This window comes from Cetorhinus maximus, chromosome 30 (genome assembly GCF_964194155.1).
Source record: "Cetorhinus maximus chromosome 30, sCetMax3.hap1.1, whole genome shotgun sequence".
NCBI lineage: Eukaryota > Metazoa > Chordata > Chondrichthyes > Lamniformes > Cetorhinidae > Cetorhinus > Cetorhinus maximus.
The window spans coordinates 20,011,334-20,034,152 of record NC_135908.1 but is presented as its reverse complement, the minus strand read 5'-3'; the positions used below and the strand labels follow the sequence as shown (position 1 = coordinate 20,034,152).

At 43.9% G+C, this 22,819-nt stretch overlaps 2 protein-coding genes across 3 annotated transcripts in view; one reads left to right on the top strand and one right to left on the bottom strand.

Moving 5' to 3' along the window:
- The window catches only part of LOC144670123 (sorting nexin-27-like), a 106,317-nt gene extending 102,114 nt beyond the window's left edge, over positions 1-4,203 (top strand). For both annotated transcript variants that reach the window (XM_078532563.1, XM_078532564.1), the window contains exon 13: positions 2,260-4,203. In XM_078532563.1, coding sequence (XP_078388689.1) covers positions 2,260-2,310 — 51 coding nt within the window. In that variant the 3' untranslated portion in view covers positions 2,311-4,203. The remainder of the gene's footprint in view (positions 1-2,259) is intronic.
- A 5,905-nt stretch (positions 4,204-10,108) lies between these two features.
- The window catches only part of man2c1 (mannosidase, alpha, class 2C, member 1), a 101,350-nt gene continuing 88,639 nt past the window's right edge, over positions 10,109-22,819 (bottom strand). Inside the window, exons 22-27 of the mRNA XM_078532562.1 lie at positions 21,768-21,877; positions 17,318-17,397; positions 14,271-14,422; positions 13,004-13,107; positions 11,031-11,873; positions 10,109-10,794 (exon numbers count right to left, since the gene is read on the bottom strand). Coding sequence (XP_078388688.1) covers positions 11,759-11,873; positions 13,004-13,107; positions 14,271-14,422; positions 17,318-17,397; positions 21,768-21,877 — 561 coding nt within the window. The 3' untranslated portion in view covers positions 10,109-10,794; positions 11,031-11,758. The remainder of the gene's footprint in view (positions 10,795-11,030; positions 11,874-13,003; positions 13,108-14,270; positions 14,423-17,317; positions 17,398-21,767; positions 21,878-22,819) is intronic.

Below are 22,819 nucleotides of genomic sequence, written 5' to 3'. Positions count from 1 at the left end.
TTCCAGTTGAACATCTATAAGAAGTTTTATTCTCCCCTTCCAATCACATCCATGACCGCCCCCATCCTCCCCATCAACCCCCCAGCCCACACCCTCCCCATCAAACCCCCACCCCACACCCTCCCCATCAAACCCCCAGCCCACACCCTCCCCATCAAACCCCCACCCCACACCCTCCCCATCAAACCCCCACCTCACACCCTCCCCATCAAACCCCCAGCCCACACCCTCCCCATCAAACCCCCAGCCCACACCCTCCCCATCAAACCCCCAGCCCACACCCTCCCCATCAAACCCCCAGCCCACACCCTCCCCATCAAACCCCCAGCCCACACCCTCCCCATCAAACCCCCAGCCCACACCCTCCCCATCAAACCCCCAGCCCACACCCTCCCCATCAAACCCCCAGCCCACACCCTCCCCATCAAACCCCCAGCCCACACCCTCCCCATCAAACCCCCAGCCCACACCCTCCCCATCAAACCCCCAGCCCACACCCTCCCCATCAAACCCCTACCCCACACCCTCCCCATCAAACCCCCACCCCACACCCTCCCCATCAAACCCCCACCCCACACCCTCCCCATCAAACCCCCAGCCCACACCCTCCCCATCAAACTCCCAGCCCACACCCTCCCCATCAAACCCCCACCCCACACCCTCCCCATCAAACCTCCACCCCACACCCTCCCCATCAAACCCCCACCCCACACCCTCCCCATCAAACCCCCACCCCACACCCTCCCCATCAAACCCCCACCCCACACCCTCCCCATCAAACCCCCACCCCACACCCTCCCCATCAAACCCCCACCCCACACCCTCCCCATCAAACCCCCGCCCCACACCCTCCCCATCAAACCCCCACCCCACACCCTGACAACCAGAACAAACTGATCTTCATTTGCCCGTATTATGCACATGGATCTATCTGTAAATAATATTCTTATATAAGCCACAGCCTTGCAAATTTGAGCCCTACCATCTTCTGTACTTGAGCCTTGTGTCTGGTGTCGGCTCCCAGCTTAATCCCCTAATTCTCTCTGACTTCTGCATGTGATGATTCTGTAGCTGCACTGACCTGATTATGTATGCTGATTGTAATGCATTTGAGCACTGCAGATGTTAATAGATGTTTGTTGATATGAACAAGTCTCCTGAGAGAAATTAGGCTGTAGGAAAAAAAGTCACTACTGTCTTGTACATTCTCCAATTGATGTAAATCTTCAAAATGAACAGGTACGGTTGCACAGCATAGTGTTCCAATTATGCAGTTTTGAGAAGGTTCTTTTTTAGCAATGCAGAGAAATTTATGTTTCATTGCCCTGTGTACTGATAGATCACTTCAATAGAGTAACAATTCTAATGGCTCTAAGCAAATATAATCTCATTAATTGGACATAAGACTGTAATCGTGGCCTTGTTTAACCTTTCTTAATTTCGTTTGAGCATCTGGGAGAGGTTTTACTCCCCTCTTCCCAGCAACTCCCTTCCCCACCACAACCAAAATCCACTGGGACCACTCTCGGTAAATGATAGTCTTGGCCATGTCACAATCTTACAGATGTGACAAGCCTGTGTTTAGGAGATTTAATGCCACATCTGGCTGACCTGAGTTCAAGATAGCCAGTGCAACATGTGACTTTCCTGGAATTAAATGATCTGGTGTCACATCTGTCTGTCCTGGTGTTGGTGCTGCGATCCAGTGCCACATCTGAATGGTGTGCATTTAGGAGATTGGGTTTTGAGTCTGAGTTAAGCTTCTCTGAGACTTTGGCATCAATAAAACACAGGAGTTCAGTTCAAACTTGAACACCTCAGCTAATCTGAATCCAATCTCCCTTCTGTTCTGTGGGAAGGTTGCCTCGAGTTGTCGAGTTGCTCAGATTTTTGGGCTGGCACTTGGTAAGAATGTTTGCCTGTGATGCCCTCTGGTGAAATAACTGCACTGTTTGGAGTACCAAATAGAACTTGCCTACTCGGGTAAGGCACTTTGATGGACGTTGCCCACCAACCTGCCCTTCAGGATGAGTTTGGCACCTTCAGTGGTGGGTGTGGGGAGGAGTTACTGGCTTGGGCGTTGGCTTCAAGATCTCTCTGTTCATTTTGAATTGTCCTGTGTGAGTTCTTGATTTGTGGGTTTTGTCATTAGAAGCCTGTGTGACTGTATAGAGAATCGAACACCTCGAAGCGTGCATCAGGGTTTCTGATTAACGTTAACCCCATTAATATGGATTTTCCTTTTTGCCTCTCTTTCAGAATATTTTTCATGCAGCAGCAGCGAGGGGCCCCCGAGGTTCGCTGTCCTGAGGGGGAGACCTCATTCTCTGTAGCATCTCAGCACCTTAGCATGAAAACTGAAGCAATTGGACCTTTGACATTGGGGACGGAGGAGGCACAGAGCAGCCCAACCCTTTCCTCAGTGTAGCTGTGACATTAAAACAGTCTTCAAGTAGTCCATTCCTCATTTCATCACATCTTTCACTGTTGTAATGTTTCCACTCGTAGCCGCCTCTGTGAGTGATCAAGGAGTAACGTTTATTGGACAGTGCAGGACGCTGGGACAGAATCTTCCTAACCAGAAGGAGCGACCATAGCACGTGGTCAATAGAGGCTAGAGCTTGCTAGTCCTGAATTGTTAGCCTGGGACCAGTGGGTGAAGGGGCGAGCACTATACCTTGGCCAAGTTCTTAATTTCCAATCTAATGACTAGACAGACAGTGTAAGCTACTACTTAATTGCAGTGTATTAGAGTCAGGATCCCTGCTTGTTATTTGGGGAGCTTCAGTCTCCAAACCGACTGGACGTTGTATGGAACACGTTTTTGCCGCTGGATCCGAGCATCAGTTCATCTTGACTACTTAACAACACCTGAAAATTGAGTTTATAAGTGGATATTCTCCCTTTGTTCAGATCTGACAGCAGGGTAGTAAAGAGTCTATCACTGGGTGCTATCCAGCATGCAGCATGTACAGTATTGTATTTCAGTTATATACAATGCGGATATAGGTGGAAAAGTGTAGGAGCCTGGGAGAAGGGGAGCTTTTTCCTTTAGACCCTACCAAAAAAAAACCTCATTTTTGTTTTATATCGAAAACTAGAAAGGATGTTTTATATTAAGAGCTATCATGCTCGGTTAAGACAGCACGAACACATTCAGGTGTATATGGGGCTCTTGCATTTTTGGGTAAGTACTAAACCATCCAGTAACTCATTGTCCAAATCTGCGTAGGAAATATCCACTTTTAACAGGTGTGTGTGTGTGTTGTGACAGTGAAATAAATTGACAAGGAATGGGAAAATTGAGAAACCTTCAGTGTTCAGTAGGCTGCCAGATTTGTAATTAACCCTTTTTGAGTTCATAATTTTTTCCCCCCGTTCTTTGGGGACTGGTTCAGGCCAGTCACTTGGACTGTAAATGGTCTATGTACACTACCTAGGAAAGTATTTCCAATGCCCTTTATGTTGTGCACTGTTTCTGAAATAAGCAGTTACACAGCCTCGACATACTGCTTAATAACATAGCTATACTCTGTTATAGGTTAGTCACCAGTCATCAGTGTTGGACATTGTGGGGTTTATGTTCCTTGCTGGCATTGATGTTGATCTGCACAAAGTTCATCTTGTACTTTAGGAAGCAGGGAATTTAGTTGAATCATAGGGTGCAAAGCCTTTGGGATAGTTTATACCAGTTCCCTGGCTGCCTTTTTTTGTGTATCATGGCTTCCTCAAAGTTCACCAGCTGGGTGAAGACTAAAAAACAGAACAGGCCAGTGTAAGTGAGGGGAGAGGAGACTGATTGTATGATACTTCAAAGCTTTAAAACTGCATACCTCCTTTGCACAGGAGGGCAGCCTTGTAACATTTGAGGACAGATGGATCAGTTTGAAAGTCAACTTTCTAAGCGTGGACCTCGTAACAAGGTCTGATGACAGAAATGTTGCACTAGGATCCGAAAGTCCTTTTACAGACAACTGGGAGACTGTGTATTACATTCAGTATGGGCCTACATGTAGGCAAAAGGCAGAGGACACACTACTACTTACCAGAGGCTGACTGTGGAGGGGAAGCAATTGTTTTTGTAAAAAAAAAATCCTAGTCTTCTCAAAATTACCATGTAATTTCTTGAAAGCATCAGTGTTAAAGCTGCAATGTAATTATTTATAGATCCATAATTAAAGGTGACGACTGGTTTGTGTAAAATGGCTGTCATTGAGTCCATTTACTTCTGTTGTTCTGTCAGAAATGGGGGTGGGGTGAGGTGCTGGGGTTCAATCTGACCTCACTTTTGAACCATAATATTCAATGGGGTTCCAGGAGGCAAAGTGTTGGAGCCTGGAGGGGCAGGGAAACTTCTTCCCTAGGACTCTGTGAAGAAAAAATATTCTTGTTTTATGTTGAAAACCGGGAGAAAACCCAAGTAAACTGGGGGTGTCATTTCTAAAACAAACTCGTTAACAACGAGCGACCATCCTCCCTTGGCGGGGAGGATCGAGGGAAGGGAAAGAAGCTGGAATCGTTTCGGAGACCTCGTTAGTCCCGAGATAACTGTGCTCGGCAATGGGAGTTTGAAATCGAGCTGCCCCTCAATTGACCAGCCTTGTCGGTGGGATAACTTGGTCAGACAGGCCTATTCCAGAGCACTGCTGATGATTGAACAGCTGCAATGGTTCATAGATGGGACCCTGAGGGCCAGACTGGGAATGGTTTTGAGTTGCCTTCAGCCAAGCAGTGCTAGACTGCCCCCATTGGACAGGGTGATTGTAATTGCAGCAGCGGTGGGGAGGTACCAAGAGAAAAGACAACTGCCAACAACCAAAGAGACACATTAATATGTCAGCTTTACACCTTTATATCCACCATTTTTCCAGGTTTTTCATTGAAGCAGAATGTCTGGCCCTACTGATGGGTTTGTGTGGGGGTCAGATGCTTGGCAAAAACTAAAATGCACCAAGCTTGAAGAAGATGAATTATAAATGTCCTTTGCGTTTTTAGGTGGAATCCTCAATTCTGCAAACCCCTATGGGTTGGACTAAAGTACCAGGTGTGTAGGAAATCTCGCATAAACTTAATTCTTCATTAGATGGTAGCCAATAAAAAGGGTGCACCCACCCGCCTCTCTAAGTAGTCAGTGCGTTGTAACTCTGGACTGTGTCCATTCCAGTTGTATGCTCATTTTCCTATCACTGCCATTTCTCATTCCAATCAACGGGCAGCCTGGAGGAGCAGTTTCGGTCATTTTCAGTAATGTAATGTCTGGTGTAACATAATTCTTTCTAAATAAATGAGAGCGTGTGCATTTCTGCCACTTTCCCTGATCACTTCTCAACCAAGAAGTAATTCTCCGGTTGCTGGCTGATGGTTCGCTGAAGCAATTTCTAATTCCCACAAGGCAGATCTCCCTGATACGAAAATCAGTTATCAACACATCCTCGAGGCGCTCTCGCTTTTTTAGCGGGGCAGGGGCTGGCAGGTGACTCCCTGTACTTGATAAAAGATACTAGTCATGGGTACCCTGTGTTAACTGCCCTAGGATATTGCTATCAAGTACCCTCAAATGTTTAATGTCCCGTTTGGAGCCAGGTTGTGACTTTGTAATCCCAGGCACGCACGTCTTTACTGTGGTGTAACCATTTGATGTACCTCACCCGAAATGGTCCGTAACATCACGACACCTCAACTTGTCTTCTGCTCCCATCGGTTGGCAAGCCTTTCAACAGCTCTTGGTGTGATGGTGCAAGATGATGTGAACTTAGCAATATAACCCCCTCCATGGCTGCAAAATACCATTGCTATAGGAACAAGTGCTGCCCAGTTAAAGGAATGCTGTGAACTGGATGGCAGCATTTCAAGTCAATAATTAAGAACCAGGGAAACACAATTTGGCCGACTGAGCTGCTTCATTGAGCTTCAACATCTCCCTCGAAACCCCTCTGAGAAACGTACTGGGTGACTCTCCTGATTTTGCCCTTTTTAAGGCTGCTTAAAATTCTGATCCTACTTTGCCCAAATTCTGATTTGTACATTGAATAATTCAGGTGAAGAAATCCCATTGCCCCCAGTTGATCTCATTTTCCCAGGGTACCCAACCTGCTACCCTTTCATTTGGCCTTTATTGCAAGGTGGATAGAGTATAAAAGTAGGGAAGTGTTGGTACAGCTTTGGCTTCCTTAAGGAGGGTTTTGCTTGCATTGGAAGCCGTTCAGAGAAGGTTCACTCAGCTGATTCCTGGGATGAAGGGGTTGTCTAATGAAGAAAAGTTGAGCAGGGCCAAAGCCATTGGAGTTTAGAAGAATGAGAGGTGATCTTATTGAAACATATAAGATTCTGAGGGGGCTTGACAGGATAGACACTAAGAGGATGATCGACCGCATGGGGGAATCTAGAACTATGGGGCACATTTTGAAAATAAGGGGTCTCCTATTAAAGATGGAGATGAGGATTTTTTTCTCTTGGGGGTCATTAGCCTTTGGAATTCTTTTCCCCAGGAAACAGTGAAGGCAGGATCATTGAATATATTCAAGGCTGGGTTAGATTTTTGATCAGCAAAGGAGTCTAGGCTTATGGGGGGACAGGCAGGGAAGCGGAGTTATGCCCATGATCGTATTGACTGGTGGAATATGTTCTAGGGGTTGAATAGCCCACTCCTGCCCCTGTATCTCAGACAAAAAATGGCACTGGAATGTTACCTCCGTGTGTTGGCTGAAAACATCACGCGCTGCTCAATCCTGAAACCACCTACCCTGCTACAAATGGAGCTAAGCTGATGCTCATCTTGTTGAGATTGTTATTCTGAAAACTGCAGTGTGTAATATAAATATTTAAATTTGGTGTTTAACAAAAAAGAAACATTTAAAAGTAGTAGCATAGAAATGGCTCTTACAAGAGCTTTGTCAGAGGTATGACTCCAATTTGGCAACTAGCCTATGAGTACTATCAAAATAAAGATCCCTGCACTCTTCAACTCTACCACAGCAGAGCGGCAATTGCCAACCACTTTGTTCATTCGCTTTCTCTTCTCCCTTGTACAAAACTGGAAGACACAGTAAATTAATTTTAAATATTGCAGTGTTTGTGTACATATTGATGTATTTATCTCATTGTAACTTTTTACTTTGTCCCACCATTGGTGGCTGTGCCTTCAGCTATCTAGGCTCTAAACTCTGGAATTCTCTCCCTTAACCGCTCCACCTTACCTCCTGTAATGATGCCCCTTAAAACCTATCTGTGGTCAAGTTATTGCTCACCTATCCTAATATCATCTTTGGTTTGGGATCAATTTGTCTGATAATGCTCCTGTGAATGCCTTGGGACATTTTACTAAAGGTGCTATAAGAATGCAAGTTGTTACTAATTGATCTCCATTGGTGGCTTGTTCCTTCTATCTCTGACTACCACAGGAATCCATTACGGTTAGTTTGTCACTTTCAGGCCAATTGCAGTTGTTAGTACAGAGGTGTTAATTGGCATGGGACAGCCATCAATATGAGTCAAAGCTCCTCCTGCAATACTTCACTCTTACAATTTATAGAGAGCATCTTGTCACCAAAAACTACTGTCTCAACATACAGCAGCGGACATCTAAAGAGGCTTTGGAATCCTGCCCTCAATCTCACCTAACTTTCTTCAAGGCAAGATGAAGCTGGCTTGCTTTTAGTTACATGGGTATCATTGGCAGGACCCACATTTGCCCATCTCTAGATGCCCTTGAGAAGATGATCCATCACTTTGAGCCACCATATGATTAATGTAGCTCTGGTGCAGTTAGGGTGATGTATGTCTCATACTTGGATGGCGTAAAACATGGAGGGAGCCTTGGAGGTGATGGTAGCCCCATAGGTCTTCTGCTGTTGGCCTCGCAGGTGGTAGAGGTTGTGGGTTTGAGGGGTGCTGAAGGAACCAGTGTGAATTGTCTGGATATGACACATGGCAGGCAGTGTTCAGATGATGGAGGGAGTGGATTTTTAAAGTTGGTGGATGGCGTGGGCTACAACTGTAGCTTGGAGTTTGAAGCCCAACACGGTTGGGGAACTTGAGAGAGGATCTCACTGTGTTTACTGCCTGTTGGCTGTCCCTAGATTCAAGGATGACGTCCTACTTAGCATTGCAAATTTCTGCCATGGCTCTTCATGTGACTGAGCAGGCTTATTTTCAATCTTTGGGCAGGACATGACCCATAGATAGTGGGATTCAGAGTGCAGGATTTGCTGCTTTCTCGGTTTGATCATTAAGGTGTTGGAACTTGAAGTGTAGAATCTCTATTGCTCACAGACTCCATACATGAGCACACTTACCCAGCAGCTAATGATGGTCGCTGTATGGGAACCTGGTGCTACATATCCTCTGCAACCTTGAGGAGGATAATCTTCATCACTGAGGTGATAAGCCACCAGGGTATAACTTGCACACCTTTTGCCTGCCTCATTTTCAGTAATGGTGTCTGTTATACTGATGAGATGAAGTAGAGAGGGGCATAAACCTGTTGGGCCAAATGGCCTGTTTCTGTGGTGCCAATCTGCAGGAGACGACGAAAATCTGCAACTCCCTTCCCATGTATAACTGAATAACTGGGCACATCTCAAGTTCTAGACTTGTCCAATCCTGTAGTTTACTCATCCTTTACCCACTGAACAGATTTACAACAGCTGGCTGTCAAAGTAACAATTGCTTATAGTCAAGGCATTTGGTGAACTTACATCCTCCAATTAATTTTAAGAGGTTTGTCTCTAACCGCTGGAGCTTAAACCATAGTGAACCGGTTTGTTGGCTTTGTGCTGTAAATTCTCTCCTATTTGCACTTCTAATCCCGTGCTCAACTTTTAAATATCTCACCTTGCGGCTTATTTTGTGTATGTATCTTTAACAAATACAACTTCATTTCGTGGATAATGTCATATCTGTGGCTTACCTTCATGACCCGTCACTCCTGTTGATCCCCTTTCAGACAGTTGGCTGTTTTCTTTTGGTAACTTTATGTAAGTGTTCACTTTGGGGTTTAGGGATGTTCTTCACCCACTACACAGGTCCTTCGGACACTCGGTGTCAAATGTTTTTACACTGTTGTTTTCTGTTTTCATTTTCCCAGTTAAGTGGCTCATTCAGGACTCTCATTGTAAATGGAGTTTTATTTCAATACCTTAAAAGATGGGGCATATTTCAGAAATGTGCTTTCCTCTGGTTTCGTTTGTTTTTTTGTCAAATTAATGACCATTTTGCACGCTCTGAAAATGTAGCAATACCAATACATTGTTCTTGGTCCAGTTATTCTGTTGACCTCAATGACTTTATCCTGTAACTTATTTCACACATGCCTTAGTGCATGTAGAAAATGTGCCCCTGACTTCATTTAAGTGGAGTAGTGACCGCTTATGTTAGTCACAATAGCAACGAAACCAGGACTCTGTAGCACTTCACCACTGATTAGTTTATGCATTTGTGTGCAATTGTCTAAATCTGGCCCTTAAGTGCCTAGTAGCTAATGTGGCTAGACCATTTTATCCTCCCCTCAGGATAAAAGTAATCATTTAAAATAATAATTTGTCTATTTTTTTTTTAAAAAGTGGGTTGGGACTGGCCTGTTTGAACTTGGGCATCTAGCAGCTTAGAACTGACTTTGAAAACTTAGCCTCCTTTCTTTACTGTGTCAGTCCTATGAAGTGGAAGCACATTTTACTATGTGAAAACGGTGCCCCATAAGGAACAGGCTGCATGGACCTGTTTGTAATCTTCTCCAATTGAGGAGGAATAAAAGCTGGTTTGTAAAACCCCAACGTGCTAACATCTATTTATGAACAACAACTAGAGGGAAAATACATTGCAGGAAAAGACCGGTGGATTTCTGATTTTTAACAATCCTACAGGAGCACTTTCCGTTTATTCCAGTGATGTGTACACCTTCCGCTGTATCTAACCTTGTTTTCCTGCACTGATTTCCATATCGCTGGCTTGTTGCAGTACTGAATACACAAGTTAAATGTAAATGAGGAAACGCTGTACCAGCAGTTAATCTTATTCCTATGTAGACATAGAGCAGAAATCTCTGTTTCCTTCATGTAACACGTTTCCAATCTGGCAAATCTGAAGCTTAATAATTTGCTATTTCAAACAATCTGGCAGTGATGGGCTGAATTGCTTCAACTCCATTTTATTGCTTTTGTGATATCGACTGGTACAAAGCATGAAGGGTTTTGATTAAAATAGATAGGGAAGTTTTCTATTTTGGTGAATTTATCTTCCTCTCTTCTCTGTTCTTGTGAACAGACTCTGTAACTGTTCCTGCAGGAGCCCATACAGTATTCCAAACAGGTGGTTATAATAGTGATTTTTTTTCCTCATAGCAGAGTGCTTGAATAACAGCCTCCTTGCAAAGGCATGTTTGAGATGAAATATGAAGCAATGGATTACAGTGCGTGAGGTGCGTCTGCTTTGGAACTGGGGAAACTCTGCCATTGTTTTTCTAGCCATTTCTTTCCAAAAACCATTTATTCAGTCATTTTGCACCATTGTGAAAAAAATGGTTTAATTCCATTAATCATTCTGAACAGCATTTGAATTTACTGACTTTTTTTTAAAAATGCTTAGGAAGTACAGTTTGCCATGTATAAGTTTTAACAAACTGGAGGAGAGATCTACAGGACCTTTTTCCCCAGGCTGGAGATTTGCATGAATGTTTCCAGCCTTGTATTTGCTCTGATAGTTGAGATGCGGTGGTATATAGTCACGGAACAGTGCAAGGGTCGGTTGTGCTTCATCACCCTGTCTCCATCCCTAACTCAGCCCATCAGCTGCTAAAACCTAAAAACAAAAAGCTAAAAGCTACTGCGGATGCTGGAAATCCAAAACAAAAACAGAATTACCTGGAAAAACTCAGCAGGTCTGGCAGCATCGGCGGAGAAGAAATCAGTTAACGTTTCGAGCCTTCATGGCCCTGAAGGCCATGAAGGCTCGAAACGTTAACTGATTTCTTCTCCGCCGATGCTGCCAGACCTGCTGAGTTTTTCCAGGTAATTCTGTTTTTGAGCTGCTAAAACCTGCTTGCCTGATTTTGGTACCTGTAGCCTGGACTCTTAGAACTCTCCTGGCTAAAGTCTACCCTGTGTAAACTCTGCTATCCCTATTCTAACTCTCATCACATTCCAATCATTTCTCATCCCTGTCCTTGCTGATTTGCATTGGCTCTCACTCTGGTAGAAGCCTAGATTTCAAAATTTTCATCCTAGTGTTCAAATCCCTCCCTATTCCTATAACCTCCAGGAACTCTGCTTCTCCCATTCTGGCCTCTTGTGCATCCCTGACTCCCTTTGACCTTCCTTCAGCTCTGGCATTCCCTTCTTAAACCTCTCCATCAAGCTGCTCCTTAAAACCCAACTCTGAATAAGCTTTTTGTTTGTCCTTCCTAGTCGCTCATTAATTAGTTTTAATTTCTGACTGATCACAGAAGCAGCAGGGTATTTTACTAGGAAAACCATTGTATAATACCAGGTCTTTCTGCTCAGGCACTACATTCGAACTTCAGCCACATGTGAAAACCTGCAAATAACTTGATTGCAAATCACACTTTAGGTACAAACAGTAGGGATGTGTAAGAAATTATCAGGCCACAGCTTTTTATGCAGAGTAACAATACTAGTATTTTGTGTTGGTGATTTCATTAAATATTCTTCATTTGCTGCACAGTATGCTTGATTTTGTTGTATTTAGGAACTATTTCATTTAAAAGTTTCTTTTTAAAGTATCCGTGTTGATCATAGGATGGAGCTCAGAAAATGAGCAGGAGGGAGCGGATTTGGAATGGAGTGAAGGAAAGCTGGATTTGAAAGTCAGTGATGGGGACGGCCTTGGTTGTTGCCAGAGGTTGTTCCAGAAGATCACACCTGCAGAGAATAGAAGTAAACTTAAGCTTCAGTTGGCACGCAACAAGGGAAGCCCAGAGAGGTAGCAGTATAATCACTGTCTAAAGAACATTATTTTATTCATTAAAAATGACAAAGGATAGTCAGAGCTGAATTAAACTGCAGGGCCAAATGCATAATCTGCATTGATTCAAGATCAGAGACGAGAATCACGAATTCTCAAACGTTTCACATGACCAAATGAAAGGATGTCCATTTGTAACACATCCCTGTTTGATCAGGATGTCTTGGGAGTAGTCAGGATAAAACAAGTTGAATTAATATGGGACACACATTCTATCACCGCGCTGAAAAATGCAACAGTTGAAGTCAATGCATAGTTTTTCTCCCCAGAGCTAGATGACACCTTAGATGTTCACAAGTGGCACTAACTAACAAGCTCGGTACACGCAATCATGGAACAAAATGTTCTCTCTAACTCCTGGAATATATTTTCATTGTGATTAAGCAACAGTTTTCTGGGGTGGCTAATCTTTCCAGTATTACCAGAGCTACTGTGACTGATGGTAACTCAACAAGTGCAGGGCTAGACCCAGCAATGCAAGATTAGGAACATCAGTTGCAGAGCCTTCACACAATCACTGAGCAAGCTTGTGTCTGAGAAGCTTCTGGGTTCAAGGCCCACTCCAACAACTTCACAAAATTTAGGCTGACACACCAGTACAGTGCTGAGGGGAGTGCTGCACTGTCTGAGGTGCTGTCTTTCTGATGAGATGTACAACCAGGGATCTGTCAGCCTGCTACTGGGTGGATGTAAAAGATCCCATGGCATTATTTTGAAAAACAGGGGAGTGTCCTGGCCAAAATTAATCACTCACCCGACACCTGAAACAGATCACACTGTGGGAGCTTGCTGTGCACAAATTGGCTGCTGTGTTTCCTACATTGCAACAACACTTCAAAAAGACCTAATTGGCTGGAAAGTGCTTTGGAATGTCCCACGGTCACAACAGGTGCCATATAAATACAAATTCTTTCACTAACTACTAATTGTACCAGTTGTATATGGCAGGAGCAGGACCAACAGCCTGAGACACATTGAAGGAGAATGGTCACAGATTATACACATTCCCACGGTGACAGCTACTTACCAGACTGCTTGTTTAACAGGAAGTGAAGTATGCAGCCATGTGACAACAGTGCTGCCATGTGACTCGTAGAGCCTAATTACCAGGGCATTTTTCTTGTCTTCTGCCTGTTGGGAAGAAACATCCATGGATCAGTTCACAGAATATTTGACTCCCTTGCTGGGTCAGAGCCTCCATCACAGTGGGAGTGCAGCTCAGTTGCTTCATGGAGAAGTACCCATTGTATTTTAACTTTTTTATTTATTCATGGGATGTGGGTGTCGCTGGCTAGACCAGCATTTATTGCCCATCCCCAATTGCCCTTGAGAAGGTGGTGGTGAGCTGCCTTCTTGAACCACTGCAGTCCATGTGGTATAGGTACACCCACAGTGCTGTTAGGGAGGGAGTTCCAGGATTTGGATCCAGCAACAGTGAAGGAACGGCCGAAATAGTTCCAAGTCAGGATGGTGAGTGGTTTGGAGGGGAACTTCCAGGTGGTGGTGTTCCCATGTGTCTGCTGCCCTTGTCCTTCTAGATGGTAGTGGTCGTGGGTTTGGAAGCTGCTGTCTAAGGAGCCATGGTGAATTCCTTCAATGTATCTTGTAGATGGTACACACTGCTGCTACTGTGTGTCGATGGTGGAGGGAGTGAATGTTTGTGGATGGGGTGCCAATAAAGCGGGCTGCTTTGTCCTGGACGGTGTCGAGCTTCTTGAGTGTTGTAGGAGCTGCACTCATCCAGGCAAGTGTGGAGCATTTCATCACACTCCTGACTTGTGCCTAGTAGATGGTGGACAGGCTTTGGGGAGTCAGGAGGTGAGTTACTCTCTGCAGGATTCCTAGCTTCTGACCTGCTCTTGTAGCCACAGTGTTTATATGGCTAGTCCAGTTCAGTTTCTGGCCAATGGTAACCCCCAGGATGTTGATAGTGAGGAATTCAGCAATGGTAATGCCACTGAATGTTATGGGGTGATGGTTAGATTCTCTCTTGTTGGAGATGGTCATCGCCTGCAGATTTTCTCACCTCTCAGAACTTTTCAAACAACTATTTATCCCTCCAAAATATGTTACCACCATAGAGCAACACTGACAGCTGCTGCTCAAACCACAACCATCTTACTGGCTGAAAGATGGTATAGGGACGACAGATTTGAAGAGTCAAAGAAACCTTTAGGAACCTGTGACACCATCTAAAAAAAATTTATTTTGCAGTAAATTATTAAAATTTTACTGTATATAAAATTTTGAATGGATTTTTAAAATGTGACAACTTGCACTTTTCCGATATTTACCTGTTTAATAGTTTCCAGAATAACAGCAGGAGACTGGATGGAGAAAGCACTCCAGGAACTGGAAGCACTGACACTGGGTTCAGCAGGTACAATATGCAAGGGGTAGTTGATGTTGTATGCAAACTGAATCACATTGGCCTCTTGGAAAGAACCTGCAGGAGAAAGAGAACAGGCCAAGTCAGGGCAAGGACTACAACTGAAATCTTCTTTGGGAACAAACAGTTAAAAATAAGTACCAACATGTTCTGATTCAGGTCAAAAATCACCATGTTAAGCATCCAACTCTAGTTCAAACTCAAATCAGTACCACAAGGTCAGGCATATTAAGTCATGGTCAGTATAGGACTGGTGATTGCAAACAGGTAGATGGGTTCTATAACAGCATAAAACTTCTTGCAAGTTCATACACTGTGCTGCAATATCATATGCCCAATGCAGAGCCAGAGTGCTACTCCTCCATGTACCATTCTGCACCAGGTCTGGTACTCATCCATGCCACATGCTTACAGCAGAATAGATTACATGCCCCTCCATAGGGTGTGATTCGTATTGTTACATGTCCGATAACACTTCAGTTTGTGTGTCTGAACAGATACAGGTTCACATACTGATATGTACACATTACTACACAGATATAGCATTACGTGCCCATCCGTGTAGCCTGTCCGCACAGATCCAGGTCAGTATTCCTTACCAACTGGTTGCACGGATACAGATTTAGGTACTGTTACACGGTGCACTGCTAAAGCCTGGCTACACCTCCCCCTGTTCTGGCTGCATCAGTACTGGTTCACACCTCATTGGGAGTGAAAGAAAAATCCAACAGCTATATTGATAAGGAGTGCAACAGACCTGTCCTACCAATGTCACCCCTCCAGACTAACCTCTATAAAACTCTAAAGCTCTACAGAAGAGGAGTACAAAATTGACTACCAGAAGGCAGGGAACTTCAATGGAGATGTTACTTTGCATGACTATTGTAATATGACGTACATTTAAATCAACTGTCAGATATCCAGATGACCAAAAGCTAAGTCAAAGAGGTGGTCTTAAAGGAGGAAAGTGAGGTGGAGGGAATTCCAGAGCTTGGGGTCCAGGGAACCAAAGGCAACGGCCACTTTTGGTGGAATGGTTAAAATTGGTGATACTCCAGAATTAGAGGAGCACAGAGATCTTGGAGGGTTGTGGTGCTGGAGGAGATTGCACAGATAGAGAAGGCCAAAGTCACGGAAGGTTTTAAAAACAAAGATGAGAATCTTATAATCAAGATGTTGCTTGACCGGGAACCATTGTAGGTCAGCGAGCGATAACAGGGGCGCTAAGTGAATGGGACTAGCAGCAAATTAAGACATGGGCAGTAGAGTTTTGGATGACCTCAAGTTTACAGAGGGTAGAATGTGGGAGATCAACCAGGTGTGTATTGGAATAGTTAAATCTAGGAATAACAAAGGCACGAATGAGGGTTTCAGAAGCAGATGAGCTGAGATGGGGACAATGTCAGGTGAAGTTACGGAAGTGGAAATAGACGGTCTTAGTGATTGAACGAATATATAGTTGGAAGCTCATCTCAGGGTCAAATATGACATCAAGATTGTGGAGAGACTGACTTAATCTCAGACTACTGCCAGAGAGAGGGTCGATGTCAGTAGATAGGGACTGAAAACAATGGCTTCAGCCTTTCCAATACTTAACTGGAGAACATTTCTGATCATCCAATGCTGGATGTCGGACAAGCAATCTGATGATTTAGCAACAGTGGAGGAGTTGAGAGAGGTGGTGCTGAGGTAGAGCTGGGTGTCATCACCGTACATTTGAAAACACTGTGCCTGCAAATGATGTCACCAAAGGGCAGCATGTAGATGAGAAATAGGAGGGAGCCAAGGATAGATCCTCAGGACACCAGATAAACCATTGCAAGTGATTCTCTGCCTATGATTAGATGGATAAGAATGGAACCAGGGTGGGTGTAGTCCCACCCAACTGGACAACAGTGGAGAGGTGATGGAGGAGAATGGTGTGGTCAACAGTGTCAAAGGCTGCAGAGACAGGCCAAGAAGGATGAAGAGGAATAGTTTACCTTTGGCACAGTCATAATTTGTCACTGAGCTACAGAAGGAGACATAAGGGCAGATGACCAAAAGCTTGGTTAAAGAGGCTGGTTTTAAGAAGCAGTTAAAAGAGGAAAGAGATGCAGGGAGGGAATTCCAAGACTTAGAGCCTAGATGGCTGAACGCACGACTGCCAATGGTGGAAGGATGAAAATTGGGGACAAGTATCCATAATTGGAGGAGCTCAGATATCTCACTGGGTTGTACCACTGGAGGGGATACAGAGATAGGGAGGGGCGAGACCATGGGGGGGATTTGAAAACAAGGATGAGAATTTTAAAATTGAGGTGCTGCTTAACCTGGAGCCAGTGTAAATTCAGTGCGCACAGGGCTGAAGGGTGAATGGGACTTGGTGTGAGTTAGGATGTGGGCAGCAGAGTTCTGAATGAGCTCAAATTCATGGTGTGGAAGATGGAGGGTGGCCAGGAGCGTCTTTTCTCCAATGATTGCCTGTCTGGTTCAGTGGGGGGCACTCTTGCTCTGATCTGCCAAGTTCAAGCCCACTCCAGAATTTGAGCGTCATCTAGGATGGCACTTCAGTACTGTATTGTATTGCCAGAGGTGGCCTTGTTGGATAAGATATTAAACTCTGGCCCAATCTGCTAGTTTCAGCCGATTGTGAAGTTGCAACAGTCCTCCCTTAACTAACGTCTCCAAAACTCCAACCGACCAATTGATTGTCTCATTGCTGTCTGTGTGAGCGTGCTCAGCAGACCAGGCTGCTGCATGTACCTCATAACAGTCACTGCAATTCACAATCATTGTGAAAGTATTCTGAACTTTCTGACAGCTGTGTTAAGCTCCCAAGTACATCGACTCTTTCTCTAGCACCCTGTGCAACTCCTCACTCTTTGGTTGGTGCGAAAGTGGAAATACAGCAAGCATAAATTATCCATCTATTCACTAGCGGAAGGGGCAAGATCACTTGGATTTATTTACCTGCATGGGGCATGATAGCATAAGTGAACAGATGATGACCCATGTCGGCCGTGGCATCTGGTGCTTTCGGAGCTCGCAAACTGCAAATAAAAATAACACCATGAAGGCAGCCAGTGGACTGGGGCAAAAACAGAAACAGAAATACCTGCAAAAACTCAGCATGTCTGGCAGCATCAAATCAGTGGATTGGGGTTTGGCTGGAAGATCTCGACATTTGACTGAAAAAGCAAACACACAGCCAACACGGAGTGTACCTTTCAGGATGTGTGACTCTACGTTTGTTACCTGCTGCGTAATTTCCTATATCTCTGCTGAAAAAAAAGACAGGTAACCAACCCATACAGATACCATCACCCCGTACAGATATGGGACAGGTACCACCAGTCTGTAGTGGGGGGGGTGGAGAAGAGGACCCAGAGGCAGTAACCACTAGAGAGAGCTATTCAATCCAGTCCAGTCCCGTGGCTCCAGAGTGCAGTGGCTATGTTCTAAGAGAAATCAAAGTGTGACAGCACAGGAAAATAGATAAGGGACTGGTTATATATTTTGTTTGTTTATCTTCAAAAATCGTGCAACTTATTAGTTAGGTTTTATTAGTTATAGTAAGGTTTACAAGCATGAGTAAAGGATAATGGGAATAGCAGTATTTATTAATTATAAATTAATTAACAGATAATAAAGTTGGCAGGGCTGGTGGTGTGTTGTGACTGCAGAATGTGGGAATTCCTCGACGCCGGGGTAATCCAGGGCAAACATGTCTGCAGTAAGTGTCTCTGGCTCAAAGAGCTTCAGCTCAGAGTCACTGAGCTGGAGGCTGAGCTGCAGACACTGATGCATCAGGGAGGGGGAAAAGTTACCTGGACACTTTGTACCAAGAAGTACAAAGTAGGTACCAACGATGTGCGTAGAACTTGGAAACAGGTTCTGCCTAGGGAGTACGAGTTGTTAGGAGCCAAATTAAAAGGCAGATTCTCAAAGGTAATAATCTCTGGATTACTACCTGAGCCACAAGCAAATTAGCGTAGGGCAAATCAGATTAGAGTGTTAAAAGCGTGGCTCAAAGATCGGTATGGGAGAAATGGGTTTCGATTCATGGGGTACTGGCACCAGTACTGGGGAAAGTGGAAGCTGTACTGTTGGGATGGTCTTCACCTGAACCGTGCTGGGGCCAGTGTTCTGGCAAGTCATAATGAGGGCGGTACAGAAGGCTTTAAACTAAATAGTGGGAGCAAGGGATCAAGCTTGGGAAGATGCGATAAATTAAATAGAGAAAACAAAGCAAAAGAGCAAGGTAGGAATAAGAGAAATGATGATCAGAATGTGGCAGGAATGGGCAGAGTGTACAAACCTAAGAATGCACCAGCAGATAAGGCTACAGGTTACAAAAAAAAGTAAAAAGACTGAACTAAAGGCTCTGTATCCGATTGCATGTAGCACTTATAACAAAACAGATGAACTGACAGCGTAATTAGAAATAAATACGTATGATCTTATAACCATTACAGAGAAATGGCTGCAGGATGATGAAATCTGGAGGTTGGACATTCAAGGATACATGACATTTAGGAAGGACTGGAAGCTAGGAAAAGGTGGAGGGGTAGCTCTGTTAATTAAGAATGACATTAATACAATTGATCAAGATGACCTTAGTTCTGGAGATCAAGATGTAGAATCAGTTTGGGTATAGATGAGAAATGGTAATGGTAAGAAGTCACTTGTGGGAGTGGTTTATAGGCCCCCTAACAGTAACCATACTGTAGGGTGGAGGTATACAGGAACAAATGATGGGGGATTGAAAGGTACGGTGATAATCATGGGTGACTTTAATCTACATATAGATTGGACAAATCAGATTTGCAAAGGTAGCCTGGATGATGAGTTCATAGTGTTTTTGGGACAGTTTCTTAGAGCAGCACATTTTAGCACCAACCAGAAGGCAGGCTATACTAGATTTGATCATTTGCAATGCAAGAGGATTGGTTAATGACCTCAAGTGAAGGTGCCCTAGGTAGCAGTGATCATAATGTGAGTGAATTTCACATTCAGTTTGAGGGAGAGAGGAGTGGATCTAAGACTAGTGTTTTAAGGGCAATTATGAGGGCATAAAGGCAGAGCTGGCTAAATTTATGAACTAGGAAATTAGGTTAAAGGATAGATCAGTAGAGCTGCAGTGGCAGACATTTAAGGAGATATTTCAGAATACTCAGAAATGATACATTCCAGTGAGAAAGAAAGACTCTAAGGGAAGGATACGTCATCTGTGGATAACAAAGAAAGTTAAAGATATTATCAAATTGAAAGAAAAAGCGTGTAATTCCGTAAAGATGAGTGCCAGGTGAGAAGATTGGATAGAATATAAAGCGCAGCAAAGAATGACTTAAAGATTAATAAGGAGGGAGAAATTATGAGTACGAGATAAAGCTAGCTCGAAATATAAAAACAGATATGAAGAGTTTCTACAAGGCAGATACCATCACCCTGTACAGATACGGGACAGATACCATAAAAATAATATTTTCTTTTATATAATGCTCCATGTTGAACTCTGAAAATACTTCAGAATTAATTTATTGCATGAATCATAGTGCAAGGGAATCTTGAACATCTATCTCTTGATACCTATCTATCACTGGATACATTAACAGTGGCCTACTTCAATTCTTTTTACTTATACGTGGAGAAATGTTTGTCTAGTATCACAGTAATGGCTCACGATGCCATTCGGTTACTTGTTAAAATGGTCTGAGATACAAACCAGAGTGCCACGTTTTATTTGACTTTCCAACAAGACACATATGAATTATAATGGGCAAGTCTAGAGATCTGCCAGGTTACTCAACCTGCCCCCTCTGTGTCAGTGTATTGCCAGGTGGTCAGGGCCCAGGATTGTTAACAGCCATGGAGGAGTCAATGGCAGAGTGACCCACCTGAGATATGAAGACTGTAAACTGATGCCTGTGAAGGCAACACAGAGACAACATTCATTCATTGTTCTCTGAGAAGGGACAAACAAAAGAGAAAAAAGCCTATTCAAATTGAGTCCAGCTATTGTGGGACTTGGTCCTCCACCAGACTGGCCATATTTGGTGGTTTCACCAAGGACTTCAGCTGTGATTTCATTGGTCACCACATTGAGACCCCTTTAATGGGTAATACAGTGGCTTTGGAAAATATTCAGAGAAAAGCTATGAGAATAATTCCTAGCTTAAGAAACCACAGTTACTCAGACAGACAGGCATCGAGTCCATTTACTGTAGAGCAGTGTAGTCATGGAGATGGCCTGACAGAGATGCATAGGTAATGAAAGGGCTGGTAGTGTTCCTACTAATCCTGTTTGACAGACTGGGGAAGACCAGGCACGAGTTAAAATTACTCAGGAGTCAGATTAGATTGAATGTCGGGCAGTTGTCCTTTTCCCAGTGGGTACTGAGCCTCTAGAATGGGCTCCCAGCTGTTGTGCTGGACGGTGACTCTCTCCATCGCCTTCAACAGGAACTGGGACAGCTCTACACTGGGACAGAGATCACAGCTAATTAAAATGGAGTGATTTTACACACAACACTTGGCCCATATGACTTCCTGGACTAGTTTTGATCATCTGAGGCAGTCAGAGCGGAATTTTAAAGAATATCTTTTTTCCCTTATTGGGTTGTTTCCTGCTTTTTTTGTGTCTCCCAGGAGGTTACAGGGCTGCACTGTGGGCCAGTGTATAGTCACAATGTTCCAGCCATCATGAATATGGGCTTGATGGACCATTCCTGCCCTTTACTTAGATATACATGCAGCGTAGCTAAATGATCTGATTTTCTATTTGTTCACCTAAGATGTCGCTACCTGATTTTATTATTCCAGCCGCACCCAACCCAGATGTTTCTTGATGATTTCAGGGCCGTTCCCAAAAATCCAGCATGCCCACAATCTCATTCATTCACTAAAATACAGACCTCCTTTCTGATCTGCTCGCTCTACTGTTTGGTTTGAAGGTTTACAAAGGTCCTATGATCATCAGAAGATTATATGAAATTCAAAGACAGTCAGAGCTCAGAAACCCAGCCCCTAACTCCTGTCTGATCCAAGTCCCATTCCCTCCCAATCCTAACTTAACTCTTTAGCGGCTACTTAGTGAATAGTGAATGGAGCTGTCATATATATATTTTATATATATATATTATATATATATGGTTGGCCACTTTATAAATACAACTAAAGACAGGTTTCACTGTATGTTCAAGAATAAACTACCCTTTCAACTCTCTCCTACTTCCATGTGAATCCAGGCCCAAGTTACAAGAGTTTTCAAACCCATTCAATCACCTTGCATTGCAATAGCGTAATATCAGATTCCCACTCACACAGTAAGAAACATTTACTTGTTAAGACGTACTTACACATTATAACACTGCCATTTCCTTGACAGTGGTAAATCTCTTGATTTTCATCAGGTACTTACAGGGATAGCGTCATTGTGTTTCGATGCACTGAGTATCCATACTTGCAGTCATTGAGCAATGCTACACCAAAGCCGTGCTCCGACAAATCAGCCCACTTGTGTCCCCAGACCTAGGGAATAAAAGCAAAGTCATTTCCTACTTCATTTCTGCTAAAACGAAGCATCTCTCTTTCGGAAATGAAAACACCAGGGACCTTTAGGAATATCTAAAATAACTCTATTAAAAAATAACTTGAACCTCACTGAATCAGCAGAAAGGGCAGGAAGGATTTACCGTGTTCAGTCTGCAATTCAGAGACCAAGCAGAGGACGTTCTTCAAAGCCTCACTCAATCCTGCCCCTGGTTGACCACTAGAAGGATAATCTTAAACACCTCATTAGATCATCACTTAATCTCCTACACTAAAGGGAATACAAGCCTAGTCTGTGCAATTTGTCCTCATAATTTAACTCTTTTAGCCCAGGTATCATGGATGCATTTAAGGGGGAGCTAGCTAAGTACAGGAATAGGAGGTTATACTGATAGGGTGAGAAAAATAGGGAGGGGGGAATGTTCGTGGGGGGCATATATCACGAGGGGTCTAGACAGAACATAAAGAAAGAAACTGTTCCCATTAGTGGAAGGGTTGAGAACCAGAGGACACACAGACTTAAAGTAATTGGCAAAGGCAACACAAGGACGGACATCTTTTACACAGAGAATGGTTACAATCTGGAACGCACTGCCTGAAAGGGAATCAGAGACAGTTTCAATTGCAGCTTTCAAAAAGGAACTGGATAAGCACCTGAAGGGAGAAAAATTGCAGGCCCGGGGGGTGGGGGGCAGGGGCAGGGTGGGAGCCAGCACTGGCATGATAGGCTGTAACCATCCTATTATTCAATGAAACATCGGACCAGAACAGTTGGGTCACCTGGCCCAGACAGGGCCAAACATGCTGAACATTACGTGTAACAGGAGATAAGCTGTGGTATTCTCTGGATCTCCTCTCTCCACAGCTCGCAGTGATGATCAGGAATTTAGCAACATGGGGGTGATCATCACTGATGATACA